A 26,044-nucleotide genomic window follows, 5' to 3' on the forward strand; every position below is an offset into this window, starting at 1 on the left:
GTCAACCATATTAAGTTAGACATCATTAATAAACAGACCACTGACTCTAAACCTTTATTTTAAGCCTCCAAAAAGAATAGTACTTTGACTAGAGAGAACACAAAAACTTAGAGATACATGTTAACTTTTAATAGGAGTACATCTGGTATAAAAACATCATTAGTAGATACTGGTCGATTCTTGCTGATATTCCAGAATTGAGAAATATCTTCAGTGACTCATTAAGATATAGCCATAGGAGATCCACTAACTTAAAAAATATATTATGCTACAAGGAGCAACCGACAGCTTTTCTTACTTTACCTGAAATAAAGAAGGTATTTTCAAATGCAATAGTTGTGTTCATTGTAATTCCATCTACACTGAAAAGTTTATTAAACATCCTGTAAGTGGGAAACCTTTTACCCTACATGCATATGGTAATTGTGATATGGTTAACCTCATCCACTTAGCTATCTGTTGTAAATGCAGATCCTACTACACAGGGAAAACAAACAGGAAATTAAAAGAAAGAATCAGTTAGCACTTTTCAGACATTAAGAAGCAAGTTGTTATCAATGCATTATATAAGCATATTAATGAAACAGACTCAACACACATCTTTAAATTCATAATATTAAAAACATTGTCACAAACACTGACAGAAGGTGACATCAGACTTGCAAATATACATGAAGAACTGGAGGATTTTCAGATTTAAAGCTCACAAACCCCCAGACTTAAATGAAATGGTTACGTTAAAACCTTATATAAGATAGTTACATAATCAAGTCCATTAACTGCTACTCTATTTTTATTTATTTTACATTTGTTAACCGGGGGTGTCTGACTGAGCCGAAAAGGCCCTTTTTCAGCAGAGGCCTGGGGAGAAAAGCTCCACAAAGAAAAATTACAGAAACATTTAGTTATTTAGACATGATCAGTATACACACAAATTACAGGAGACATGATTTTACAGTGGTATGTGGCACATAAACAGTTACAGTGGAGAGAACAAACAAAAAAATATTAATTTAAAAAATAAAGGTAATTAATAGATTTGTGGTGTACAGCTGAAATTTGGAACATAGGTAGAATACATACATAGTACACAGGTACAGTACATACATTGTAGATTAGCCAGTGTTTGTGAGTAAGATTGAAAACTATTATCAAGTGCTCTAGATTTTGTATGTATGTGTTATCCGCTTTTACTAGCCTAGGGGGCAATCATGGCACTACCAACTTTCCTTGAGATGTTGCCTGATGAGGTCTTTAAAGGAGGCTTTGGATGATGTGTTTTGAATGCTTGCAGGGACAGAGTTCCATTTTTTAGCCACTGAATTACTATATAGTGCATCTCCAAAGCTATTGTAGCTGTTGGTGACTTCTAGTAGTAGTTTGCTTGATGATCTAAGAGGCCTTTTGGCTGAGTGATGTTGTACTAGGTTTTGAGGGCAGGACACTTATTGAGGGGGTAATAGACAGAATGACAGAGGCAGAGCTGATTGTAGGTTAGGAGGTTGGGCAGTTCAAGCCAGTGGAGCTGTCTCAAAGCAGTACAGTGATGAGTTCTATATGAGCAATTTGCAGCAAAGCGGGCAATTCTGTTATAGCAGGCTTCCACTTTGCTTAGTTCAGTTTTGTTGAGATTAGTCAGAATGGGAGATGCATAGAGTAGGGTGGATAGAAGTTGGGAGCGAGCAATGGCTGATCTTGTGTTGTTGGTAAGAAATGGTTTGATACGGTAGAGCAACCCCAGTTTGGCATGTACATTTTTAATAGTTAAGTTGAGATGACTATCAAATTTTAGGTGGGAGTCTATGGTTATTCCCAATAGCTTAGCCTGTGCCACTGGAGCAATTGGAGTAGCATTAGTGGAGTAGATAGTGAATTAACTGTTAGTGTTTTTGTTAGAACTGGTTATAATCATAAGTTGAGTTTTCTTTGGATTGAGGAGAAGATGGGCTTTGGTAAGGTAGTTTTCAACGTCAGAGAATGCTAGTTGAGTTGTTTGCAGAAGTGTGGGAATGTTTTGTGCAGCACAGATTAAGGTAGTGTCATCTGCATACTGAATTATAGATATATTTGCTATATTTGTTAATGCTAGTTGAGTTGTTTGCAGGAGTGTGGGAATGTTTTGTGCAGCACAGATTAAGGTAGTGTCATTTGCATACTGAATTATAGATGCATGCTGTGTGGAGGTATGGAGGTCATTTGTGGAGACTGTGAATAGTAGTGGTCCTAAGATAGAACATCATTAGTAACACGTGACTGGTTCTTTACTAATATAATTGTGGTGTGCCTTTTGTTATTTGCCTGACGAAGCCTTAGTGTAAAAGTTACTCTGCACTTGTGGTTTACTACTTCTGCTTTTAGATCTTTATTAAACTGTGCCTATTTCAGCTGTTCATTGTTAAAGTTACTTTTTGTTTTTTTTTCTTGTTGGATATGCATGTGTGTGCGTGTGTGTGTGTGTGTGTGTGTGTGTGTGTGTGTGTGTGTGTGTGTGTGTGTGTGTGTGTGCATCTATCTATCTATCTATCTATCTATCTATCTATCTATCTATCTATATATCTATCTATCTATCTCCCCCTTGTTGACTGACTTAGTCCCATTAGGCTGATAACATCTTTTCAGGGGAGACCCAAGGTGGTATTTATACTACGAGGGGAAATTTGGCCACTGCATCAGGGAACCTCACTGTTTATTTTTGATAGGTGCAGTGGATCTTTTAGATGCACTTCAGCTACTATCAACTCAAGCAGATTGTGTCACGGTTTAACATGTCATCCAAAGGATGGCACACACTGGAGTGCAGCACCCTGCTTTTGCTGCACTGCAGTGTCAGTAATCCATCTACCAGCTGTGTGACTAGTACCCACAGCCTTCTGTATTCTGTACCAAAGGAGAGTATGCTACCTGTTGTACCACTCACACTGCAAATATATATATATATATATATATATATATATATATATATATATATATATATATATATATATCTATGGGTCCCCTATGAAATACTGAATGCTCAGAATCCCGACGCCCAAATTACCAAGACCAGAAGCCCGATACCCCATATTACCGAAAGACCAGAAGCGCAAAATTCAAAATCCCGATTTTAAGGGATATTGAGTTAGCGCTTCTGGTGTTGCGGTTCAGGTAAGTATCTGTGTGTAAGTGTGTTTGTGAGGGCTTTAGTGTGTGTTAGTGTGTGTTGTGACTGTAGTGTGTGTGTGTGTGTGAGGGACTGTAATGTGTGAGTGTGAGTTTGCCTTATGTGTGTGTGCAATCTCGGAGTTAGAATATTAAAGTAGGGTGTGTGGGGGCGCAGCCCCCCACATGGGGGGTGCAGTGGGGATTGCCCCCCCTTCTTAACTATAGTGTAGGATTATTTGTTTGGGTTTGGGGGGGCACTGTGTGTATGTGTGTACTGTATGTGTGTTGATCATTCGCGATTTTGAATTTTGCGCTTGTGGTCCGTCAGTCTTCTCTTCTTTTGGGTATTTGATCTCGGGATTACAGGCGTCGGTCTTGTGGGTTTTCGGTCTTTCGTAGTGAACCCATATATATATATATATATATATATATATATATATATATATTTTTTTTTTTGTGTCTTTCTGCTTTTCCCGGTTAGGGGTCGCCACAGTGGAACTCCGGTCCGCTAATAATTGGTAGTGGATTTTTACGTACCGGGTTACCAGCCCTGACACACAACCTTCAATGAAGGCATGCCCCATTTACGTATGCCTCCACACAGAAGACGCTCTAGCTGAGAATCGAACGGGACAACGTCTTGCTATGAGGTGACAACGCTACCGCAGCACCACCACCACAGCCATATATATATATATATATATATATATATATATATATATATATATATATATGAATAATATATATATATTTACATACATATATATATATATATATATATATATATATATATTTACGTACATATATACATATATATATATATAGAGAGAGCAGTTCTACATTTTGTCAAGCACTGCTTTGGTCAACAAAGTGTGATTTATTAAATCATTGGATTGTGTGATCTCTGAATTGAGTGAACGTTGAATTGGCAGACATTGTGTTTTGTCATCTAAGGTAAGCGAGCATATGGGAGGGGTGGGAGTGTGTTTGTCTGTTCATGTGAGTGTTAGGGTTAGTAAAAGGAAGAGCTTTGTCCCCCTGCACCACTTTAACCATGTGTGCTAACTCTAACTCTATCCTCTAGTCCTACCCCTGCCTTTTATCCTAATACTATCCCCATACATTACATCACTAAGACCACTTTTCTTATCTGTGCTACTAAACAAGGCAAAGGATACAGAACACCCACAACACCAGTCAGGTACAACACAAATCTATTCTCTTACCTAACCCTAACCCGCAAGTAATCGCACATACACACTACCCAATACAATGCAGGCTTGCACATTTTCAAAACCACCACCTTTTCAGTCAAATGTCCATTTTCCTGCTTACCCCTTTATATGTATGGTATGTTCAGCTAGAATTCAACAAAATGGCATTCTCACAAATGTGCAGTCCAACATTTCTGCTGTTGCTTGATTTTTGTCACTCATTTGTGTATTTCTTTTTCTCACATTTATATTTTCTACCAATGAATGACAGCTATATGTTTACTATTAAAATGTTGAATGGCACTTACATGAAACTGGGATGGTTGAGTGCGTGTTTTCTAGTTTCTGTAATGCCAATCTGGAAATGTTTGAATCCTCATTAGTGAATGGTAGTGTGCATTCGCTAATATGGGATCGACATTCTGATAACAGATTGTACTACAGTGGGGATTGGGAAATTTACCCTTTTCCTCAATGTAGTGAGATCTCAGAGGTGGAATATATAATATGTGGGGGGTGGTGGTGGGTGCACATTACTGGTAACATGGACTTTCGACTTTGGAACTTCCAGTGTTCGAATATTGATTCCATGGTTACCATTTCCGACATTTTGGTTATTCTGTATTACCAAATTTGTAAAATGAATTTGATCCACCCCCCAAACTAAATATACAACTCAAAGATCGCACTACAGTGGGGAAAAGGCAAAGTTCACCAGTCTCCCACAGTCATCTAATGTCATTTGTCTAGTTTCTAAAATTTTGATCTAATTTGCTGGTAGCAAATGGGTTCTACATTGTGAATGTTTGATTAACTGCATGGAACCATATGTATTTATATTGATATTTATACTGATATGCATAAGTATTTATGCATTTTTATCTATCTATCTATCTATCTATCTATCTATCTATCTATCTATCTATCTATCTATCTATCTATCCATACACACACACACATGCACACATATATGTACAGTATACATACATATATATATATATATATATATATATATATATATATATATATATATATATACACACACACACACACACACACACACACACACACACACACACACACACACACACACACACACACACACACACACACACATATGTATATTATACATATATATATATATATATATATATATATATATATATATATACACATATATACAATGTATATATATATATATATATATATATATATCTATATCTATATATATATATATATATATATATATATATATATATATATATATATATACACACACACATATATGCACACACACGCATATATACATATATATATATATATATATATATATATATATATATGGAGAGACTGAAAACTTTCTGAAGGCCATTATGTTGTTATCATAACATTCAAGCCCATGAGTCTATTACAGAAATAAAATTGTAATCATAATTCCAAATTTCTTACAGCAAGCCAGATGGTCTGCAACTGAAACCTAATCATTTGTAGTACTCTTGAGGGAGATTGCATATTTTACTTATTTAGTTTGTTGTTAAAAAGGTGGCTGCAGTGCAAGAGCTGTTTATTCAGCCTCAGTTTTGCCATCCATTAACCAGGAAGATTTAAAATATAGCCATTAATACTTGAATAACAGTCCTGCATGCACTGGTGTATCACATGACTATTCTAACATAGTTTTAGCACAATTTGGTACATTGACTTAGACTTAGTACTATATTTTCATGAAGTTAGTCTAGGTTATACCTATATTACATTTACATCTTCACTTATTGTTAAGTGAATTTTCAGGAAAGAGGCAAATTCATTTAAGTTGTCATTTTAATACCAGCTTGTTAAACAGTCCATAGGGTATGTCCAAAGGTGGAAACAGTTTCAGGGCAGTTTTAGGTGAGTATTATACAACACTGAGAGATAATCATTACACTTTAGCCACAGACCTCAGGATGCACTGAAAGCCCTCATGTTTGTGTCTTCTTTACATTTACATCCCCTTTGTAGACAATTGAAATTTAATGAGTACCTGAGGACTGGGGAAACACTGACATAATTTATGCTTGATTTTGAAAGCATGACGTATACACTTATGTATTTTATTTTCTGCAGCTTGAAATTTCTGCATGTTTGCTGTTATGAACTGGTGGCTGACAGCGCATATTCAGGAACTGGCATCAGTGCCGCCTTTAGTCTTTAGTGTCCTTAATTAGGGGTGTGGAGATTCTATACCAGGTACTAAATAAAGTATAAATATTATTTAATGTTTAGAACACACATTTTCTGTCTGAATGCAGGCAGTCTATCCAAACACAGAGTGTTTCTATCTGTTAAATTCTGTTCTTAGTTGAAAGAGACATATGCAAGTTTTTGCATATGCAAAAGGGTGTGTATTTTATTTTGACTTTAGTATTTAGCCTTACTTGGCAAAGTTAATTGTGTGCATTGCCACATCCTTGGTTAAACTGGATTTTATGGTGTAACGTGATGGGTCAGCAGACCAGGGTGTCAATCAATCTGCATAAACAACAGCATTAATCTTAAAAAATTAGAAGTAGTATTGCTGCAAGCGTTGTAAACAAATGAGCTGTTGTAATGGAGCTTTGAGAGGTACACCAGCTGCAACTGTTGCAGTTTGAAACGTAACCCATCCATAAGCTACTCTTGACATTTAAAGACTGAGGTAGCTTAAAATCATTTCAGACTGGTTTCTTGCAAGCTATACATGGGTTATTTTTGAACCAGTCTTTGAAGTTACACTGATTGAAAGGCCTTAATGGGGTGAACAGAAATGACACATCAGTTTGCTAGTGTCTGTCTGTAAGCATTATTTGGAAGGGTAAAGGGTACTGTAGGTGTTCCATGTTCTTTGAGAAAGCCACTGTGATGTTTCCTTAGAAGGTTATGCAGTTCAAATGAGTTTTCAGCTGGTCACAGACCACCTGCTCACTACATATGAGAGTGGTGAAGGTAGTGAAATGGGTCTTTCCAATTCTACAGCACATGGAAGACCAGCTTCATTAAGGAGGATTATTGTGGAAGATGTTTAGAGAACAAGCTTTTGACAAGGGATACATTGATTATGTGTTGGTGATACAGAACTGAAGGAGTCAGAAACCATAATGAATTTCTGGAACAATCCATCAGGGCTTGCTTTGCCATGATCTGGAATTTTTTGATGCTGTCTCTTTATTTGTCCAAGGGGTGAAATAAAAAAATGCTGCATATCCGTAAAGACTAACTCCACTCGCACAACCCGCATGCAAGGCCTTAACCTGGTCTGTGACATTAATAGAGCTCATTGGTGGGATAGATTTGTGTCCCATAGACTCCCCTGTCTGTGGAATAGACTCCTTCTCCATGTTAAGCAGAGTACCTCTCTAGCCCTCTTTAAGAGGAACCTGGACACTGGATGGGAAACAGAAAATATACCCCTGGGATCCCACCTGTGTCCCTGCTGGACAGGGGAAACAGGTGCTGACTTTGAGGGAACATGGGCAAAATTCCTGGCTAGGCTTATAAGGGCCTTCGGGCCAATAGCCTAGTATCATCCTCTGAACCTATAAGGACCAAAAGATATTTTCAGCTTTATGTCCTAGGGGTGGACTTTTTTTATTTTGTCTTAGTTGCATGCTGATATATTTTGGAAATACTGCTGCCACAGCTGAAGGGAATGTTATTAGCTGGTTTCCATCATGGAAAGTAATCTCATTACCTGATTTTTTAATAGTCAGTGTGAAGGTGCGCCTTCCTCTGGAAGTTTTTGGGGTTCCAAAGAAATGATGGCCTTAGTTTATTGTATGAAGACTGGGTGTCTGTATGCTGCATGTATTCATTTCTATTTGTTTAGTCTGTCTGTTTGGGGGGTCTGATGTGATCTCCTTACTTTTTTGCAGACATGGAAGATCTTTCTAAGTTCACTGGTAAGCCAAGAGGCAGTTTGTACTCTTAATGTTCTGACAGTGATTGAGTAGCAGCACAAAGAATTTAAGGGCATGTAATTGAGCTGCTCTAGGCTGCCAGTTCAACGTGATCCTCTGAAAATCACTGATCGCAGATCTTTTTATAGGATTTTGGCAAGGTTCTGCTGCACTCTGTCTCTCTTTCTTGCAGTTGACAATAGCTGTAATTGTGGCAGTCCAAGTATGTTACATTCAGACAGTTGAAGACTTGTTCTCATGAATCTTCTGTTCAACAACACAGAGAGATGAGACATTACTTGCTCTGGCTTCTTAACAATACCACCACACATTCTAGCCAGATCTGCTGCTGGTCTGCTCTGATTACAGTGAGTTTCAGGAAGTCTCTCTCTCCCTCTCCCTCTTATTGCCTGTATAATCAAACAAAATGAACCAAATGAAAAGTGGAAATCAGAAACATCTAAGTATCAAATCAGAGCAGTAATGCAGACCTACATAGGGAGCTGATAATTGGAATGCTCCCTTAAACATAGACCAGTAAAGACATAAGCTACAGGAAGGTCAGTGCACTCCTTAACACACCACTGATATGACCCATTATTGAATACAGTGCTACATTTTCCTTTCAACAGGGTAACTAAAAGAATGCGAAAAGTATGAAACCATCCTAGAAAAATCCAGGGCTGAAAATGTGATCTGTTCAGAAAGGATTCAGAAACTATTACTACATTATGTTTTTCATAGGTTACCTATAAGCATCTGCTGCCTAGCCTATAAGGCAATGTCTAATATTGTTCTGTTTGGAAGTTTTTTCCTAAAAAACATTACAGAGGGAGCTAAAACCAGACTGGTGAACTTAATACTAAAAATAAATATCAACAATATTAAAAATAAGTGACAGATTCAGAAGTGAAAGTTATGGAACAAACTTCCCTTACTGTCAGAAGTCAAGTCATTAACTTCTTTCAAAAATAGGCTTGATACGTATTTGGGAAAAAGAAAATGTTAACATTGGGTTATGACAATCAAACGTCTTGAAAGCCAGGAATTCAAAAGCTTGATAGGAAAACCTGTGACCTATACAGCACCGTCAAACAGTATCAGTCTTCAGTACAATATATATATATATATATATATATATATATATATATATATATATATATATATATATATATATATCACTAAGAAACAACATCAGTCTCTCACTACCATATGTACAACACCATGAAACAGCATCAGCCTCCCTGTACCCTATGTACAGCAACAGGAAACAATAACATCTTCTCAGTATTGCACATACAGCACTATAAACCACTGTCATCCTCCTGGTACCATATGTACTATACCATGAAATAGTATTGCACTCTCGGTACAATAAATGTGCAGCGCTATGGAACACTATCAGCCTACCTCTCTCAGTACCTATGACCTTACCTTCAAACACATGTGAATATATTAATATTGAACTGATAAGAGATACCTGGGATGCTATACTAACAGGATAAGATAATCCATGTTGAATACACACCACGTGCATTAATACTGCACCAATAATAGTTACTTGCCAGACTAAAGGGATGTGATAATCCATGTCACCAGCCCTGGTTACTTGGCTGATTTAGAGAGGGTTACGGCTTGTAGCCATATTCCTGCACTATAGCTGCAATTGTGTGAAGATATCCTGTTGTTTGGTAGTGCTGTAACTAAAGTTCTGAGAGGGAAAAACTTCTCCATCATGCATGTAGTGCAGTAATGGGAGGCTGATAGTGTTTCATGGTAGTGTACATATAGTACTGAGAGGTTCATAGTGTTTCATTGTGGTGTACATATAGTACTGAAAGGGTGAAACTGTTTCATGGTGCTGTAGATATGGTACTGAGAGGCTGATACTGTTAAACAATGGTGTACATAAGGTAGTGAGAACTGAAAGTGTTTCACAGCGGTGTATATAAGGTACTGAGAAGCTGATAATGTTTCATGGTGGTGTACATATAGCACTGAGGGGATGATACTCTTTCATGGTGGAGTACATAAGGTACTGAGAGAGTGAGGTTGTTTCACATTGGTGTACATAAGGTACTGAGAGCTTACAGTGTTTCATAGTGGTGTGCATAAGGTACTGAGAGGCTGATACGGTTTCATGGTGCTGTAAGTATGGTACTGACAGGCTGAGGCTGTTTCATTGTACCATACATGTGGTACTGAAAGGCTGACACTGTTTCATGTGTCTGTACATATGGTAACGAGACTGATACTGTTTTGCGGTGCATTATATATGATATTGAGAGGCTGATACTGTTTTATGGGGCTGTACATATGGTACTGAGAGGCTGATACTGTTTCACAGTGGTGTGAATATAGTACTGAGAAAATTATACTTTTTTATGGGACTGTACACAAGGTACTGAGAGACTGATAATGTTTCGTGGTAGTGTATTTATAACTCTGAGAGTGTGATACTGTTTCATGGTACTTGTATGGTACTGAGAGGCTGATATTGTTTTATGGGGCTGTACATATAGTACTAAGAGACTTATAATGTTTCATGGTGCTACATTTATAACTCTGAAAAGCTGATACTGTTTCATGGTGATGCACGCATGGTACTGAGAGGCTGATGCTGTTTCATGGTGGTTGTGCAGAGAGGCTGATGCTGTTTCCTGGTATTGTACATAGTAGTGTCCATCTCTAGTATATTAAAGCTTAGAAGCCTTAATAGATAGAAAGCAGGGTAAGCTGTAGTACTAAATTGAATGTTTTTTAGATATTGTATGTGTTATTGTAATAACTAAATGATTTCTTTAGTAGATTATTGTATGTTTGCGTAACCCGGAGGTAGCAATTTTCTTTAGCATAAAATAGTTATCTAATTTTTTAAGCTTTTTAAGAATTTGTAAATTAATAAATGTATGTGTTAGATGATTTTATAGGGTACTATCATTTGTATGTATTTATGTACTATTTTAAAGTATAGAGTATAATTCTTTAATATGGAATAAGTAGGAGCAGATAATAAGTTGCATAAATAGAATTGGCTGCTGTTAATTGATTAATTGATTGAATGGGAGTGTATTTAAACAGTGATGAGTGCAATGGAAGATTATCTGATGAAGTCCGGTGAAGCTACCGGACGAAAAGCGCTTCACAATAAAGGATTTATCATGAAGTATTTCTACTACTGGTGCCACTTTTTGGATTTAGTTTGTTCTTTTTGCTTTTGTTTAAGCTTGACAGGATGTTGTGTTGAAGACAGCTCCAATGAATTCCAGTGTCTTCATTGGAGACATTGAGATTTGTCCTTGTTGATTGTAATCCCAGAGCGGAGAGTGAGACCTTGAGTGCAAGAAGATTCCTGGTCGGAGCGGTAAGGAGCCAATTGTCTAGACAGGGAAACACCTGTAATCCTTGTAGTCGAAGATGTGCTACCACAACTGCCATGCATTTGATGAACACTCGGGGGGGCTGTCGAGAAACCAAATGGCAGTGCCCTGAACTGGTAGTGGATGAGAAACCTCCGGGAGCAGTGATCCATCTTTATGTGGTAGTACACATCCTAGAGGGCTATAGAGCACATCCAGTTATCCCTCCCTAGGAAGGGAAGAATGAACTGTATCGTGACCATCTGGAAATTTTGAAGTTTGATAAATTTGTTCAATAGGCTGAGATCCAGGATTGGTCTCCAGTCCCCTGTCTTTTTTGGCACTAAAAGCAACCTCGAGTAAAACCTGGATCCTGTCTAGTCTGGTGGTAATGGTTGGATGACTCTTTTACTTATCAGTTTTTCAATTTCTAAGGCTGATAATTCCCTCTGAGTGGGTGGTACATCAGGGATGGGAGTTAAATCGAATGGTATTTGGTAGCCTCTGGATATTATTCTCTGCATCCAAACAATGGTAGTAATAAGATGCCAGGCTGATAGATGCAGAGAAAAATGACCCCCCAACTGCTTTCAGAGGAAAGCAATCAGGCTGCTGCTCAGGAGCGCTGGTAGGATCTGCCAGAGAAAGAATCTCTAGCACCCTGGTTACTCAGAACCCCTCTACCCCGAAAGGGACGGCTTCCATATGAGTTGCCCCCTCTGCCCTGGGGGGATTGTTCACCACGAGTGTCACAAAAAGGTCCTTGGGATTTCCGGAACCACACATTTCCTCCCTTTTGGTTCCTGGAGTAGGACCTATGGGGGTTGGAAAGGCGTATGCCCACAGCAGACAAGGTCTTTCCATCTTTCTCACTATGTGTAAGTGTGTCTCATACTTTGGGTCCAAAAAGTGCAGATTTTTCGACAGGTGCATTGATGAAGGAAGATTTAAAGGGGTCTGTGAAGGCACACAACTGCATCCAAGCATTACGTCTCATGACAACGCCTGATGCAGCAGCTCGAGCTGCCCCTTGGTGGAGTGAGATCTCAAATGCATTGAGGAGTTCAAGATGGATTCAAGGGTGGCTAGCTCTGAGGCGACAGTATCACACACCTCATCAGGCAGTACCCCACCAAAGAGGAAGACATTTCAGAATTTAGGTCTCTTTGGAGGTGAGTAAAGTGTGCCAGATAGTACAGTGACTGAATGGCGAATGTTGCTGAAGCATAGGTCCATTTCCCTAGTCTGTCCATGGTCCGGGACTCTCTGTTTGGGGGATGGATGGTGGAACTATCTTTTGCCAGTTCCCTCTTGGTGGCCGCCGCCATGACCATGGAATCAACTGTCAACTGCTAGGACCAGTGGGGCTGGTCTTCTGGTGTAGATAACATTTTTTGTCTGGCCACTGAGGGACAGGTTCTACATTGTCCGGGGCCTTCCAGGCATGCTGCACAATGATTTTAACAAGGTCATATGCCAGTTGAGTCACCCAGGAAGTAGATGGCCAGGCACCAAAGGCCTGCAGGAACACCGATTCCTCAGAAGAAGGGTTATAGGACTTCCAGTCTCCCTGTTGCTTGAGGATTTTGAGAATGTCTCTGAATGAGATGTCATCTGGGGAAGACCATGGGGACCCTTCCCCCTCATCACAATCAGTGTCTTCAGTGATAGATTCCTCTGGTGAATCAAGGTGCTTCCTCTTGCACCATTTCTTCCGGAGTGGCTCCCCAGTGGGATCTTTTGAGGAGGATTCTGGAGAAGGGGTTCCATTCAAAAAGGTTCTTGTGACTCCCATGCCTGGGGTCCCGAAATAGAGGGTTGGGAGAGGTGCATGCTAGAGGAGAGTTCTGATACTGATGTCATTGCTGCTGACTGCGAGTTCATTACCTGTATAGCAGGCCCACCTGAGGAGGGATGGGAGTCTGGAACCGGGAGGGAACAACCTAGGAACTGGGGTCACACCTCTCTGTGAGGAGCCCACCTCCAGGTGAGGAGCTCTGAGAGAACTAGAAGCCATTGGAGCCATGGACATAGATGGCGCCAGTGAGAAAACAGGTGCTGGGCTAGGTACCAAGGTACAGATGGTCCAAGCACTGCTTCGGGAGTGCATCAGTTCCACTGAAGCTGATGCAGCAAGGGTGGATGGTGTCGACAGGGAAAACACTGCTGTTGAAACTGAGACAGTATGCACCGGAGTGGAAGTATCTTATCCTTGGCAGGTATTTGAGTTTTGGAGCAGATGGAGCCATAGAAACTGTCAGCACTGTGGCTGGAGATGGTGGTGAAGCAGGTACAATCATCGGAGCTGATGTTGGATCCAAGGACGACATCGAAGTCAGTGGTGCCAAGTTCGGAACCAAAATAGGGGTGAATATCATGGACGGCACCGAGGGAGAAAACACAGAGCCTGGTGCCGAAGAGGTCTGCGCCAAGGGCCCCGGCGAAGCATGGAGCCGACTCGATTCCATAACTGACAGAGATGCAGGAGCCGAGTGACTTTGTTTGTCCATATGTTTTTTGATTTTTGGAGGGGGTGAGACCTCCGACATAGATAGAGCCTCTGAAAAAGATGTCTTGAGTAATCCATTTTCCTTTATGTTTTTTGGTCTTTGGAGGGAGTGAGAACTCTAACCCAGATAGAGCCTCCAAAAAAGATGTCTTGAGTAATCCTTTTTTCCTTATGTTTTTTGGTCTTTGGAGGGGGTGAGACCTCCGACCCAGATAGAGCCTCTGAAAAAGGTGTCTTGAGTAATCTGTTTTTCCTTATGGTTTTTGGTCTTTGGAGGGGGTGAGACCTCCAACCCAGATAGAGCCTCTGAAAAAGGTGTCTTGAGTAATCTGTTTTTCCTTATGGTTTTTGGTCTTTGGAGGGGGGTGAGACCTCCGACCCAGATAGAGCCTCTGAAAAAGGTGTCTTGAGTAATCCTTTTAAGATAAGTTTATTTTTACATTCTGCTAGTGTACAATTCCTAAAACTAGCACAAATGTCACAGTCAGCATTAATATGATCCACCCCCAAACAGTAGACACAACGAACATGTGTATCTGAGTTAGGCATCTTACGTCCACACTTGTCACACTGTTTAAATCCCAACTTAGCTTTGTCTGACATAGTAAGGCAACAAGGCTATCCTACAGAAAAATTAAGGGAGAAAATACCAATGATGTTATTTTAAAAAATACCACTAGTAAAAAGGAAGGCCTGTCAAAGACAGTAGAGAGGGACAGTACCAATAAAGGCAAAAAATTAAATTACTAAGGAAAAGGGTAGGAAATAGGCCTAGGTTACAGGCAACAGTGAGAAAGGGCTAACGTGACTAAAAATTAAATAATTTTGAAGAGAAACTGTCTTAAAATTAACAAATTTCTACTTAGCTTTGAGATAGATGGCTAGCACGTCTGACTAGGAACATGGCAAACGAGATCTGGAGTAACTAGGAGAGGGGCATTATGGGTAGGTCTTAGCTGAGAGATTTTTGGCTGGCACAAGCATGGAGATGGCCATATCAGTTCCGAGGATGGAACCGAGGTCCTAATGGTAATGAATAAACAAAGACTTACAACATCAGATGATAATGTTTTACTGGCTTGTATATATATATATATATATATATATATATATATATATATATATATATATATATATATAGTACTGAGAGACTGATACTGTTTCATGGTGCTGTGCACATGGTACTAAGAGGGTGATACTGCTTCATGGTAGTGTGCATAATGTACTTACAGGCTGATACTGTCTCATGATGCTGTACACATAGTAGTGAGAGGCTGATACTTACATACTTATGCACATCTTACATACATAAGATACTATTTTATGGGACTGCATATATAGTACTGAGAGAGTGTTACTGTTTCATGATGCTGTACATATGGTACTGAAAAGAGTTACAGTGTTTCATTGTGCTTTACATATGGTACTGATAGAATTATAATGTTTCATTGTACTGTACATATGGTACTGAGAAACTGATGCTGTTTCATGGTGCATACATATGGTACTGAGAGGCTGATAGTGGTTGATTGTGTGGTATGTATAATGCTGAGAGGCTGGTATTGTTTCTTTGTTTTGTACATACAGTATTGAGAGAGTAATGCTGTCTCATGGTGCTGTGTATATGGTAATAAGAGGCTGATACTGTTTCACAGTGCTGTACATGTAGTACTATGCTGATGCTGTTTCACTGTGCTTTGCATATGGTACTGAGAAACTGACACTGTTATATTTTTCTGTATGTATTACACTGAGAGATTGATCCTGCCTCATGGGGTTTTATCTATAGTACTGAGAGGCTGATACTGCCTATGGTGGTGTACATATGGTACTGAGAGGCTGATACTATTTCATGGTGCTGTACTTATGGTACTGAGAGGCTGATACTATTTCATGGTGCTGTACGTATGGTACTGAGAGGCTAATACTGTTTCATGGTGCTGTACATATGGTACTAAGAGGATGACACTGACATACTTCTCTACATCTTTCATACATACGATACTGTTTTATGGGCTTGTATATAAAGTACAGAGAGAGTGATACTGTTTCATGGTGCAGTATACATGGTACTGAGAAGGTGATACTGCTTCATGGTGGTGTGCATAATGTACTTACAGGCTGATACTGTCTCATGATGCTGTACACATGGTACTGAGATTTTGATACTGTTTCATGGTGCTATACATATGGTACTGAGAGGCTGATACATACTTATGGACATCTTGCTTACATACATAAGATACTGTTTTATGGGACTGCATATGTAGTACTGAGTGACTGTTACTGTTTTATGGTGCTGCACATAATGGTACTAAGAGGCTGATGTCTCATGCTGCGGTAGGCAGAGTATTGAGGTACTGATAATGCTTCTTGATATTTAAAATGCTAAAGTGAGGGCCTTATACTTCTTACTGATGATGTAGGTAAAGGATAAAGAGGTTGAAGATTCATGCTGTCTGCATCCTTGCAGTTGTGAAATGTGATAAATGTATACATGGAGGAAATGTCATTTGGTATTGCAGTATCAGGAGTATATTGTTATATTCCTGGCTTAAAACAAAACAAAAAAAGAATTTAGAAAAGTACACATCTCTTAATGTCACATTTTTGTTATTTTCTTACTACACCCTCTCCCTTGATTTATATCCTGAGAAGTGCCGTACATCAGCCATAATCACTCATCCCTACCTCACAATATGCAACAGCTGGGCAACCTTTATCCAGGCATTGTAATGTAGGGGAATTCATTTATTAATTTTTGTGTCCTCAGGAGCACAGACATGTGATGGATGCAGCACAACTCTGTTGTGCACATTCCCCATTTGTGTAATTTTTTTCTTTTTTATGCATTAATACCTGTACTGTCACTTGCTGCTCCAGAGTCTGTACTCTGTTCCCCTCTCTCAGCTAGGGGCTGCTGGCATAGCTTCCATGTTCTGCATACTCCTTCTGAAGGCAAAACTATAATTTCTTGCTTATTACTTCCTCCTACAATCCCATGCCATAAGGCTGACCCAGTTTCATGTCTCATGTTCCTTTCTCTCAGAAACACAGACTTTTGTTTACTAAGTATGCAGAAACAAAACTTTTTTACTTCAGTCACGTAAGACGCAGAGGCTAGCATATCTATCTATCTGTATGTATGTGTGTGTGAGTACATTTTATAGTTTTTCATTTACGTTCCTTTCTTCTTCGGTTTTTGCTCTGTCTAATTCAAGGTGGTAGGGAGCTGGACTCTATCCCAGCATGCAGTAGGCTCAAGTCAGAGACACATACACACACACACACACACACGCACACACACACACACACACACACACACACACACACACACACACACACACACACACACACACACACACACACACACACACACACACACACACACACACACACACACACACACACACACACACACACACACACACCTACAAGCAACTTAAAGATAAACCAGTTAAGTTATCAGTATGTCTTTGACATAAGGAAAGAAACTGAACACCCCGGGGTAACAGGGAACATATCCAGACTCCTCACAAAATGAATCAAGTGCAGTGGCGTCCACTACATCACTGTACCTCTCAATAAGATTTGCCATCTAAGAAAATGTAGAATTGTAAAATGTACTGCAGGTACTGTACAGTACCAAGGTGCAAGCTGTGTTAAGGATGATGTATGTGTGTGTGTGTGTGTGTGTGTGTGTGTGTGTGTGTGTGTGTGTCTATGTCTATGAAGCAGCTGATAATTGCAGACTATTAGCAATTTAGCTTACCATATTGAAAGAAAGCACTACACTTAAGAAAATGCATGCAATGGATTTGGGGACTCCATTTTTTGTGTGTAGGTATGTTTCAGAGTGCTTTGATAAACTTTAAACTTTTCTGCTGCTGTTGGTTTGACTATGCCTAATATCACACATATTGTTTTTAACCTTATCTTGTCTTAGGGGTCACTTAATCTTTTGTTTTTGAAATTGCAGTCTGATTTGATCAATCAGAGTGTGTTTGATCTCATCCATATGGAAGACAGAGAGGAGTTTCGAAGACAGCTTCACTGGGCCCTGAACCCAGGGTCTGCTATGACAGAAGAGCAAAAAACATCATCAAGTAAGAATAATGCATTTTCCTAGTTTCATATTTGTGGCAACAGTAGCTTATTGCTTGTTTCTGAAGCCAGTCTGACCCCAGTCAGTAGAAGTAGAATTATCAACTGACTAGATTTCACCTATAATTACAAAATCCTGTAAAATTGGTTATAGCCTTGGTGGGCAGGTGTTAGTAAATACATCTTTCATTTCATGGTGCTTTACTCAGATGCTTAATCACACTACTGGACATTTCCTTATGTCCATGACAGCAAATAATTTACTACCACTTCATTTTCATAAGCAGTTACTGTAGTTATTTGGCCTCAACAACACACATATGGCTTATTTCAGAAGTACTGTTATTCTCCATTGATGTTAAGTTTGTGTTCAGTCTGTTTTATTGTATTTTTCCCTGTGTTCTGCATTTTGTTCTCTGTTTTTTTTTTTATATTTTATTATTGTATTTGAGTTGTTAACATATGCTGTATCTACTATTCTGTTGTTAAGCCATCATAGCCTGGGTCATGCAAAGGATTCTTGGACCAGTATACTTATCTGGTTAACAAATGTGAAAATAAATAAATAAATAAATAAACAAACAAATAAATAAATAAAATGGCATAAAACATCAACAAGTTTTGTTAAAAGCATTAATAGGAGACAAATGGCTAACATGGCGTTGTCTCTCAGTGGCGTTATCATTTAGAGAAGATACTGTATTACTAGTACAGTGAAGGCTGCATTCTAACAGTATACTAACGTTATAATTACATCTTGTTCCTGGAAACAGTAGCATTTTCATTGCTATTATTTTTAAACAAACGTGTCAGGAGCATTTAAAAATAAAGCTGAATGTTTTTTTTTGTCATGCCTACCAGTCTTCCTAAGACCATATGGCTGTGTGGCATGATGGTGCAGTGGCACTACAAATGATGTTGAGGTGTGCTTCATCCCATGCCATCCTCTTTTATCTTCCTTGCATGCCCCAGCAGTCATCCGAAAACAAGATATATTATGTTATGCTGCAGCTCTGTTATATGCAATTTGGCTAAACCTGAAATAGGTTCCTCCTGGATCAGTGCATTACCTGCTTAAGAAATCATAAATAAAAAGTTAAACTAAATTGTTCTAACCCCTTCTCCTGTTATGAGAAAGGTGAGCTTAGGTTCTTAGGTAGTTACTAGAGATTTGGTCCGGGAGACCATTGAGGAGCATAGCCCAATTTCCTAGGCATCCCAGAGCACTTTCAGGTTAAGTGACTTATTTGGAGTCACACAGTAGGAAGAAAAGTGGCTGAGGGATTCAAACCCTAGATTATTACAAGCACCTTATCAGCACACATCACAAATCCTCTGTGCTAACTACCACTGGCCATTCATTCTTCTGTCCTTAACATGCTCTTTGGTGCTTGAGTCAAATATCCAGCTCATACTGTCCACATTGTTGACATGTTGCTTGTGAGTTACCACAGCAGCTACAAAAAATAACATTTAAATACTGTACTATGTCTATCAAAAGTACATTTTGCATAGAGGTTATGTAACAGGAATGTGGAATTTTCTCATTGTTTTTCTAAATCTCTGTCTTCTAACGTATGTGTTACTAAATCTAAACATGTAGTTGAAGCTTCCCTCCTTCATAACGATACATTTTTCACTACAGTGGTAAGATAGTTTATGCTGACAATTCACCCTTCCCTGATCTTAACTACTGATATCACAACAAACCTGGTATGAACTATCATTTGGAAATAGAGGGGCTAATGACTCTATATTAGGAAAAGGAGATGGGGTATTGGTTACACCTGGACTAGACTGTGAGATATAGAACGAGAGTTTAGTGGTGGCAGCAAACAGAATGCTGGGGTTCTTATTGCTCACAGGGATAGAGAAAAGAAGCAAAGAAGTATTTTTTATGCTGTCCAATGTCACATTGGATACTGTGTGCTGTTCTATAAACCATACAAGTGTGGGCCCTTATGCTGGTGAAAGGAATCCAGAGGATAGCCACCAGAAAGGTGTAGGAAATGGAAGGGAGAGGGTATGACCATAAATTACAGGGCATTAGAGCTCTTGTTACTCGAGACCGGGAGAGATAGGGGACATTATATAGCTGCAAATGATCAAGTTAGAAAGATGTGAAGAGATCATTCTTAACAGGCAGGACAGAGATTATATCAGAGAAATTTAAAGAGATAATTTTTAACAGGCAGGACACATATATCAGAGAAATGTGAAAAGGTGATCTTAATGGGCAGGACAAAGATTATATCAGAGAAATATGAAGAGGCAATCTTAACAGGCAGGATAAAGATTATATCAGAGAAATGTGGAGAGGCAATCTTAATGGACAGGTCAAAGATTATATCAGAGAAATGTGAAAAGGTGATCTTAATGGGCAGGACAAAGATTACATCAGAGAAGTGTGAAGAAGTAATCTTAACGGGCAGGATAAAGATTACATCAGAGAAATGTGGAGAGGCAATCTTAACGGGCAGGTCAAAGATTATATCAGAGAAGTGTGAAGAGGTGATCTTAATGGTCAGGGAAAAGATTATTTCAGAGAACTATGAAGAGGCGATTTTAATGAACAGGACAAAGTTTATATCAGAGAAGTGTGAAGAGTCAATCCTAATGGGCAGGACAAAGTTTATATCAGAGAAATGTGAAGAGGTAATCTTAATGGGCAGGGCAAAGATCATATCAGAGAAATGTGAAGAGGCGATCTTAATGGGCAGGACAAAAATTATATCAGAGAAATGTGAAGAGGTAATCTTAATGGGCAGGGCAAAGATCATATCAGAGAAATGTGAAGAGGCGATCTTAATGGGCAGGACAAAAATTATATCAGAGAAATGTGAAGAGGCGATCTTAATGGGCAGGGCAAAGATTATATCATAGAAATGTGAAGAGGCGATCTTAATGGACAGGACAAAGATTATTATCAGAGAAATGTAAAGAGGCGATCTTAAAGGGCAGGACAAAGATTATGTCATAGAAATGTGAAAAGGTGATCTTAACAGGCAGGGAAAAGATTATATCAGAGAAATGTGAAGAGGCGATCTTAATGGGCAGGGCAAAGATTATATCATAGAAATATGAAGAGGCGATCTTAATGGACAGGACAAACATTACTATCAGAGAAATGTGAAGAGGCGATCTTAATGGACAGGACAAAAATTATATCAGAGAAATGTGAAGAGGCGATCTTAATGAGCAGGGCAGAGATTATATCATAGAAATGTGAAGAGGTGATCTTAATGGACAGGACAAAGATTATATCAGAGAAATGTGAAAAGGTGATCTTAACAGGTAGGGCAAAGATTATATCAGAGAAATGTGAAGAGGCGATCTTAATGGGCAGGGCAAAGATTATATCATAGAAATGTGAAGAGGCGATCTTAATGGACAGGACAAACATTACTATCAGAGAAATGTGAAGAGGCGATCTTAAAGGGCAGGACAAAGATTATGTCATAGAAATGTGAAGAGGCGATCTTAATGGGCAGGACAAAGATTATATCATAGAAATGTGAAGAGGCGATCTTAATGGACAGGACAAAGATTATATCAGAGAAATGTGAAAAGGTGATCTTAACAGGCAGGGCAAAGATTATATCAGAGAAATGTGAAGAGGCAAACGTAATGGGCAGGGCAAAGATTATATCAAAGAAATGTGAAGAGGGAATCTTAACAGGCAGGACAAAGATTATATCAGAGAAATGTGAAGAGGCAATCTTAACATGCAGGACAGAGATTATATCAGAAAAATTTGAAGAGGCAGTCTTAATGGGCAGGGCAAAGATTATATCACAGAAATGTGAAGAGGTGATCTTAATGGGCAGGACAAAGTGGTACAGCAGCTGACTGAAAGAGCTAACTGCTCTCTGAATCTCTGAAAGTAGCCGTGCATGAAAAGGTTGTATACCCATGGAATGGACTACGGAATAGATGGTGGAAAACCTGGAGGCACTTAAGAGGACATAGGACAAGTGCAGAAAGAGTGAAGGAGAAGGTAGGTATGGAGGTGAGGGACCAAGAGCAGTACAACTTTCGCCAAAGAATAACAAATATGCCACAGGATCCAAAGTTTTATTACGTAAAGCGCTTTTCGTCTGCTCTAAAAGCAGACTTCATCAGACAAAATGAAGGTGTTAATGATGTGGTTTTATACTCATACTGACATCATCAACTACGTTAATTTAAACAATTAACATCTTAAATTGATTGATTAAAAAGTTAGTTAAAAAGGGCTTATAAAAATATACATATTTTAAAACACATAAATAAATAAAAATGGCTTATTTAAACTTCCAAGTACCCCACAAAGCTCTGCATAAATTCGAAAACATACATGTATATACCTATATTAAGGTGTGTACAGTTATAACAGCATAAATAATTGTAAAGTGTAACCACATGTAAATAAAACTCACTAAACAGTACCTAATGCTGTTGAAATCAAGCTCAATAAATTATCTTTGGCTCATGTAAATATTACACATAGTCCTAGACAGTTATAAATAAGTACTTCAGACTGTATATAAAAATGATCATAAACTAAAAAATAGTTACATTAGTAGTGTATTAAAACTAAAGAGCCTTGTAAGATAGATTAATTTCTTTGGCCTTAAGTAAACCCTTTACATTCCTACACATTTAGTATTGTATTAGTAAGCTAGTTAGACATGTTTTCCCATTAGTGTTTTAGAACTGTATCATTATACTTAACATTTGGGATATAAAACATTTGTAGTTAGTGTATATATTCCCATCTTTTTATTACACATGGTTACGAATAGGTCATGCGACTAATGTAACTATTTTTTAGTTTATGATCATTTTTATATACAGTCTGAAGTACTTATTTATAACTGTCTAGGACTATGTGTAATATTTACATGAGCCAAAGATAATTTATTGAGCTTGATTTCAACAGCATTAGGTACTGTTTAGTGAGTTTTATTTACATGTGGTTACACTTTACAATTATTTATGCTGTTATAACTGTACACACCTTAATATAGGTATATACATGTATGTTTTCGAATTTATGCAGAGCTTTGTGGGGTACTTGGAAGTTTAAATAAGCCATTTTTATTTATTTATGTGTTTTAAAATATGTATATTTTTATAAGCCCTTTTTAACTAACTTTTTAATCAATCAATTTAAGATGTTAATTGTTTAAATTAACGTAGTTGATGATGTCAGTATGAGTATAAAACCACATCATTAACACCTTCATTTTGTCTGATGAAGTCTGCTTTTAGAGCAGACGAAAAGCGCTTTACGTAATAAAACTTTGGATCCTGTGGCATATTTGTTATTCTTTGGCGAAAGTTGTACTGCTCTTGGTCCCTGTGCTTGGTTTTCTAAGTTTGTGTTTTTTAAGGATTATCAGGTATGGAGGTGAGGTATGATGTTAAACTTATTTAAAGGGATAGTATCATCATTTGAAACTTAGAACAGGTACAAGTTTCCTGCTTTGTCTAGATGAACAAATATTTGTATTACCACACATTTTACAAACTCCATTGCTGATTCCACCTGCAGTCCCCTGTTTCAGAGGATTCAGTTTCACTTCTTGATCCTGCTGAGTGTTTCATGCATTTCTTTAGTTCTGCTCATTACTATGGAAAAATAAGTAACTCAGCCATGTTGCAACCTTTAATTAAGCTTTTTTCTTATAATGGAAGAAAAAATGTAAAGGAACTTCTGCTGTCAATGAAAAAATCAACTCATCTCTAAGCTACTGTGTGCATAACAGACAGATGCGATAAAAGGTTACACTTATAAGTATCTTGCTATTCTTAGTAGTTGGATATGCACATGCTGTTTTGGTAGGAAATACCTAATTATTGATGGAGGTAGCATTGCTTATGATGTTCTAAATTAGATGATTGCATTTAATGCTCATAATAATGAAATGATCGCAGGCGATGGCTGTGCATCACCTAGTTCTACAACATTCGTGATTGTGGTTAATTTCAGGTCATAAACATGCACTGAATAGACTAACTGGCTGCATGTGAAACATGTTATTCTGAACAATCATTTTAAATTCTGAGACTCATATGTGTGAGTCCTAGAATACTAAGGTGCAAAAATGAGGATTTATATATACTAAGTATGACATCACAGTGTTTCAGAGTATTACCTTTTCTCCAAGGTGTGGCAATCTTGGAGTTAGTAACTGTAAGTAGCAGGAGTGAAGGGGAGCAGTCCTCACATGGGGGAAAGTAGGAGGGGTCTTCACCCCTACAAAAATAACTTTAAAGGAGAACACTGATTGTTGACTTCAGTCTTGTAGTTTTGTTTTCGTAATTCCAGGACTTGGAATTACGTAGGTATGCATTTGTTTATTTGAGAATAAATAGGAATTCTTTCCAGTCAGATAAACTGATGCAGCTGTTGAACTGTTTGACATTCTTTTTATAAGTATTTCATGTAGCAGCTAATTTACTATAAACAGGTTTCCCCCTCATATCTAAAAGGCACATGACATATAATTTGAATGTAGAATTGTTTTTTATCAGTGCTTTTTCTGAGTTGTATTAGCTCTGTGACCATCCATCTAATCCTAAACAGAGAAACATGTTTCTTGACCCATACAACAGCAAACTGGATGTTCACATTCATGTAAATCAGACACAATAGTACAGATGTTTAACCTTAATGTAAGACTGGTTGCCTAACTAAGGCTGTGCTGTTTAAGTTCATTTCATCATGTATTTGTATTTAATAGGGCAACATTTTGGTTTTGCTTTCTACTACTTCTTCAAATGTTTCATTGAAATACATTGAATCCCTCATCCCCAAGTGGTATGGCAGAGAGTATTTCTTGTTTGCATTTGTAATCCAGAACTGAAGAAGAATTATATGTTTGCAGCTTGATATATGTGATGTCCATTTAGGGGTCAGTGTATGCCTAGTAGAAAAGGATGTGATATACAAGGAGCAAGCCAATAGAATAAAATAATAGTGATGAGAGGCTGCTTTCTTTATTAAAGGTTTACTTGTAAAATGTAGGGCATTCTCCTCTTCCAAATGCGTTGGATGAGGTAATGGCTTCCTTTCAAATACTAGGACGGCATTAGATTTGTCACTATCCTATGACACTTCCATTTTCACCTTAAATGGAACTCATTTACTGGTGGGAGGGAGACAGCAAACAGCTGGTGGGAAGGGTGCAGTCGGAAATAGCACTTGCCTGTAGACTTGACATTGGAGTGAGCATGCTCAGTGTCACCAAAAGAGAATGTAAGTATGTGTCAGTACGGGGGTGTGTGGGGGGGGGGTGACAATAAGGGGAGAGAGTTAATTTTGAAGTTTTGGCTTATAGTCTTGAGTTATGGGTTTTTGGGACATTCCTAGTGTAATCTTTTGAAATGTGGGAAGCTGTGGTAACTAGACACCAATTAGTACAAATTAGAAGCAGGACATTCAGAGATTTTTTAAAACCTTTTTCAGTTTCTCCCATAAATTTTTTTTCAGTTTGGCAATGAACACTGTACCTGTTCACTTTCTTACCACTAGAGGCAGACATTCCCATGTGGATAAGAGCCAGTAGTGATGGGGATGACTTGCTACACCATACGTGTATGGGTACATCTACATTTAAGCCATATCACTGTACCAACACTGCATCTGATTTTCACCTGTACAAGAAATATGCTTACATGCAGGTTGCCTCACTTGTATGTAATGACTGCTGATATCTCTGGAACTCTGTTGTTCCACTGAGCATATACTAAGGTCTGTCATACCACCTAGTTCCCACTTGAGATCCTGCACAGTCATAGACGTCATACCTTTTCCAT

General features: G+C 38.4%; 1 protein-coding gene across 1 annotated transcript in view; it reads left to right on the forward strand.

Annotated features, from left to right (window-relative positions):
* The window catches only part of LOC122809729 (aryl hydrocarbon receptor-like), a 639,036-nt gene that overhangs the window by 445,403 nt on the left and 167,589 nt on the right, over positions 1-26,044 (forward strand). Inside the window, exon 6 of the mRNA XM_044081435.1 lies at positions 18,117-18,243. Within this exon, the coding sequence (XP_043937370.1) occupies positions 18,117-18,243 (127 nt within the window). The remainder of the gene's footprint in view (positions 1-18,116; positions 18,244-26,044) is intronic.

Source organism: Protopterus annectens, chromosome 8.part0 (genome assembly GCF_019279795.1).
Source record: "Protopterus annectens isolate FY-2018-M chromosome 8.part0, PAN1.0, whole genome shotgun sequence".
NCBI classification, from domain to species: Eukaryota; Metazoa; Chordata; order Ceratodontiformes; family Protopteridae; genus Protopterus; species Protopterus annectens.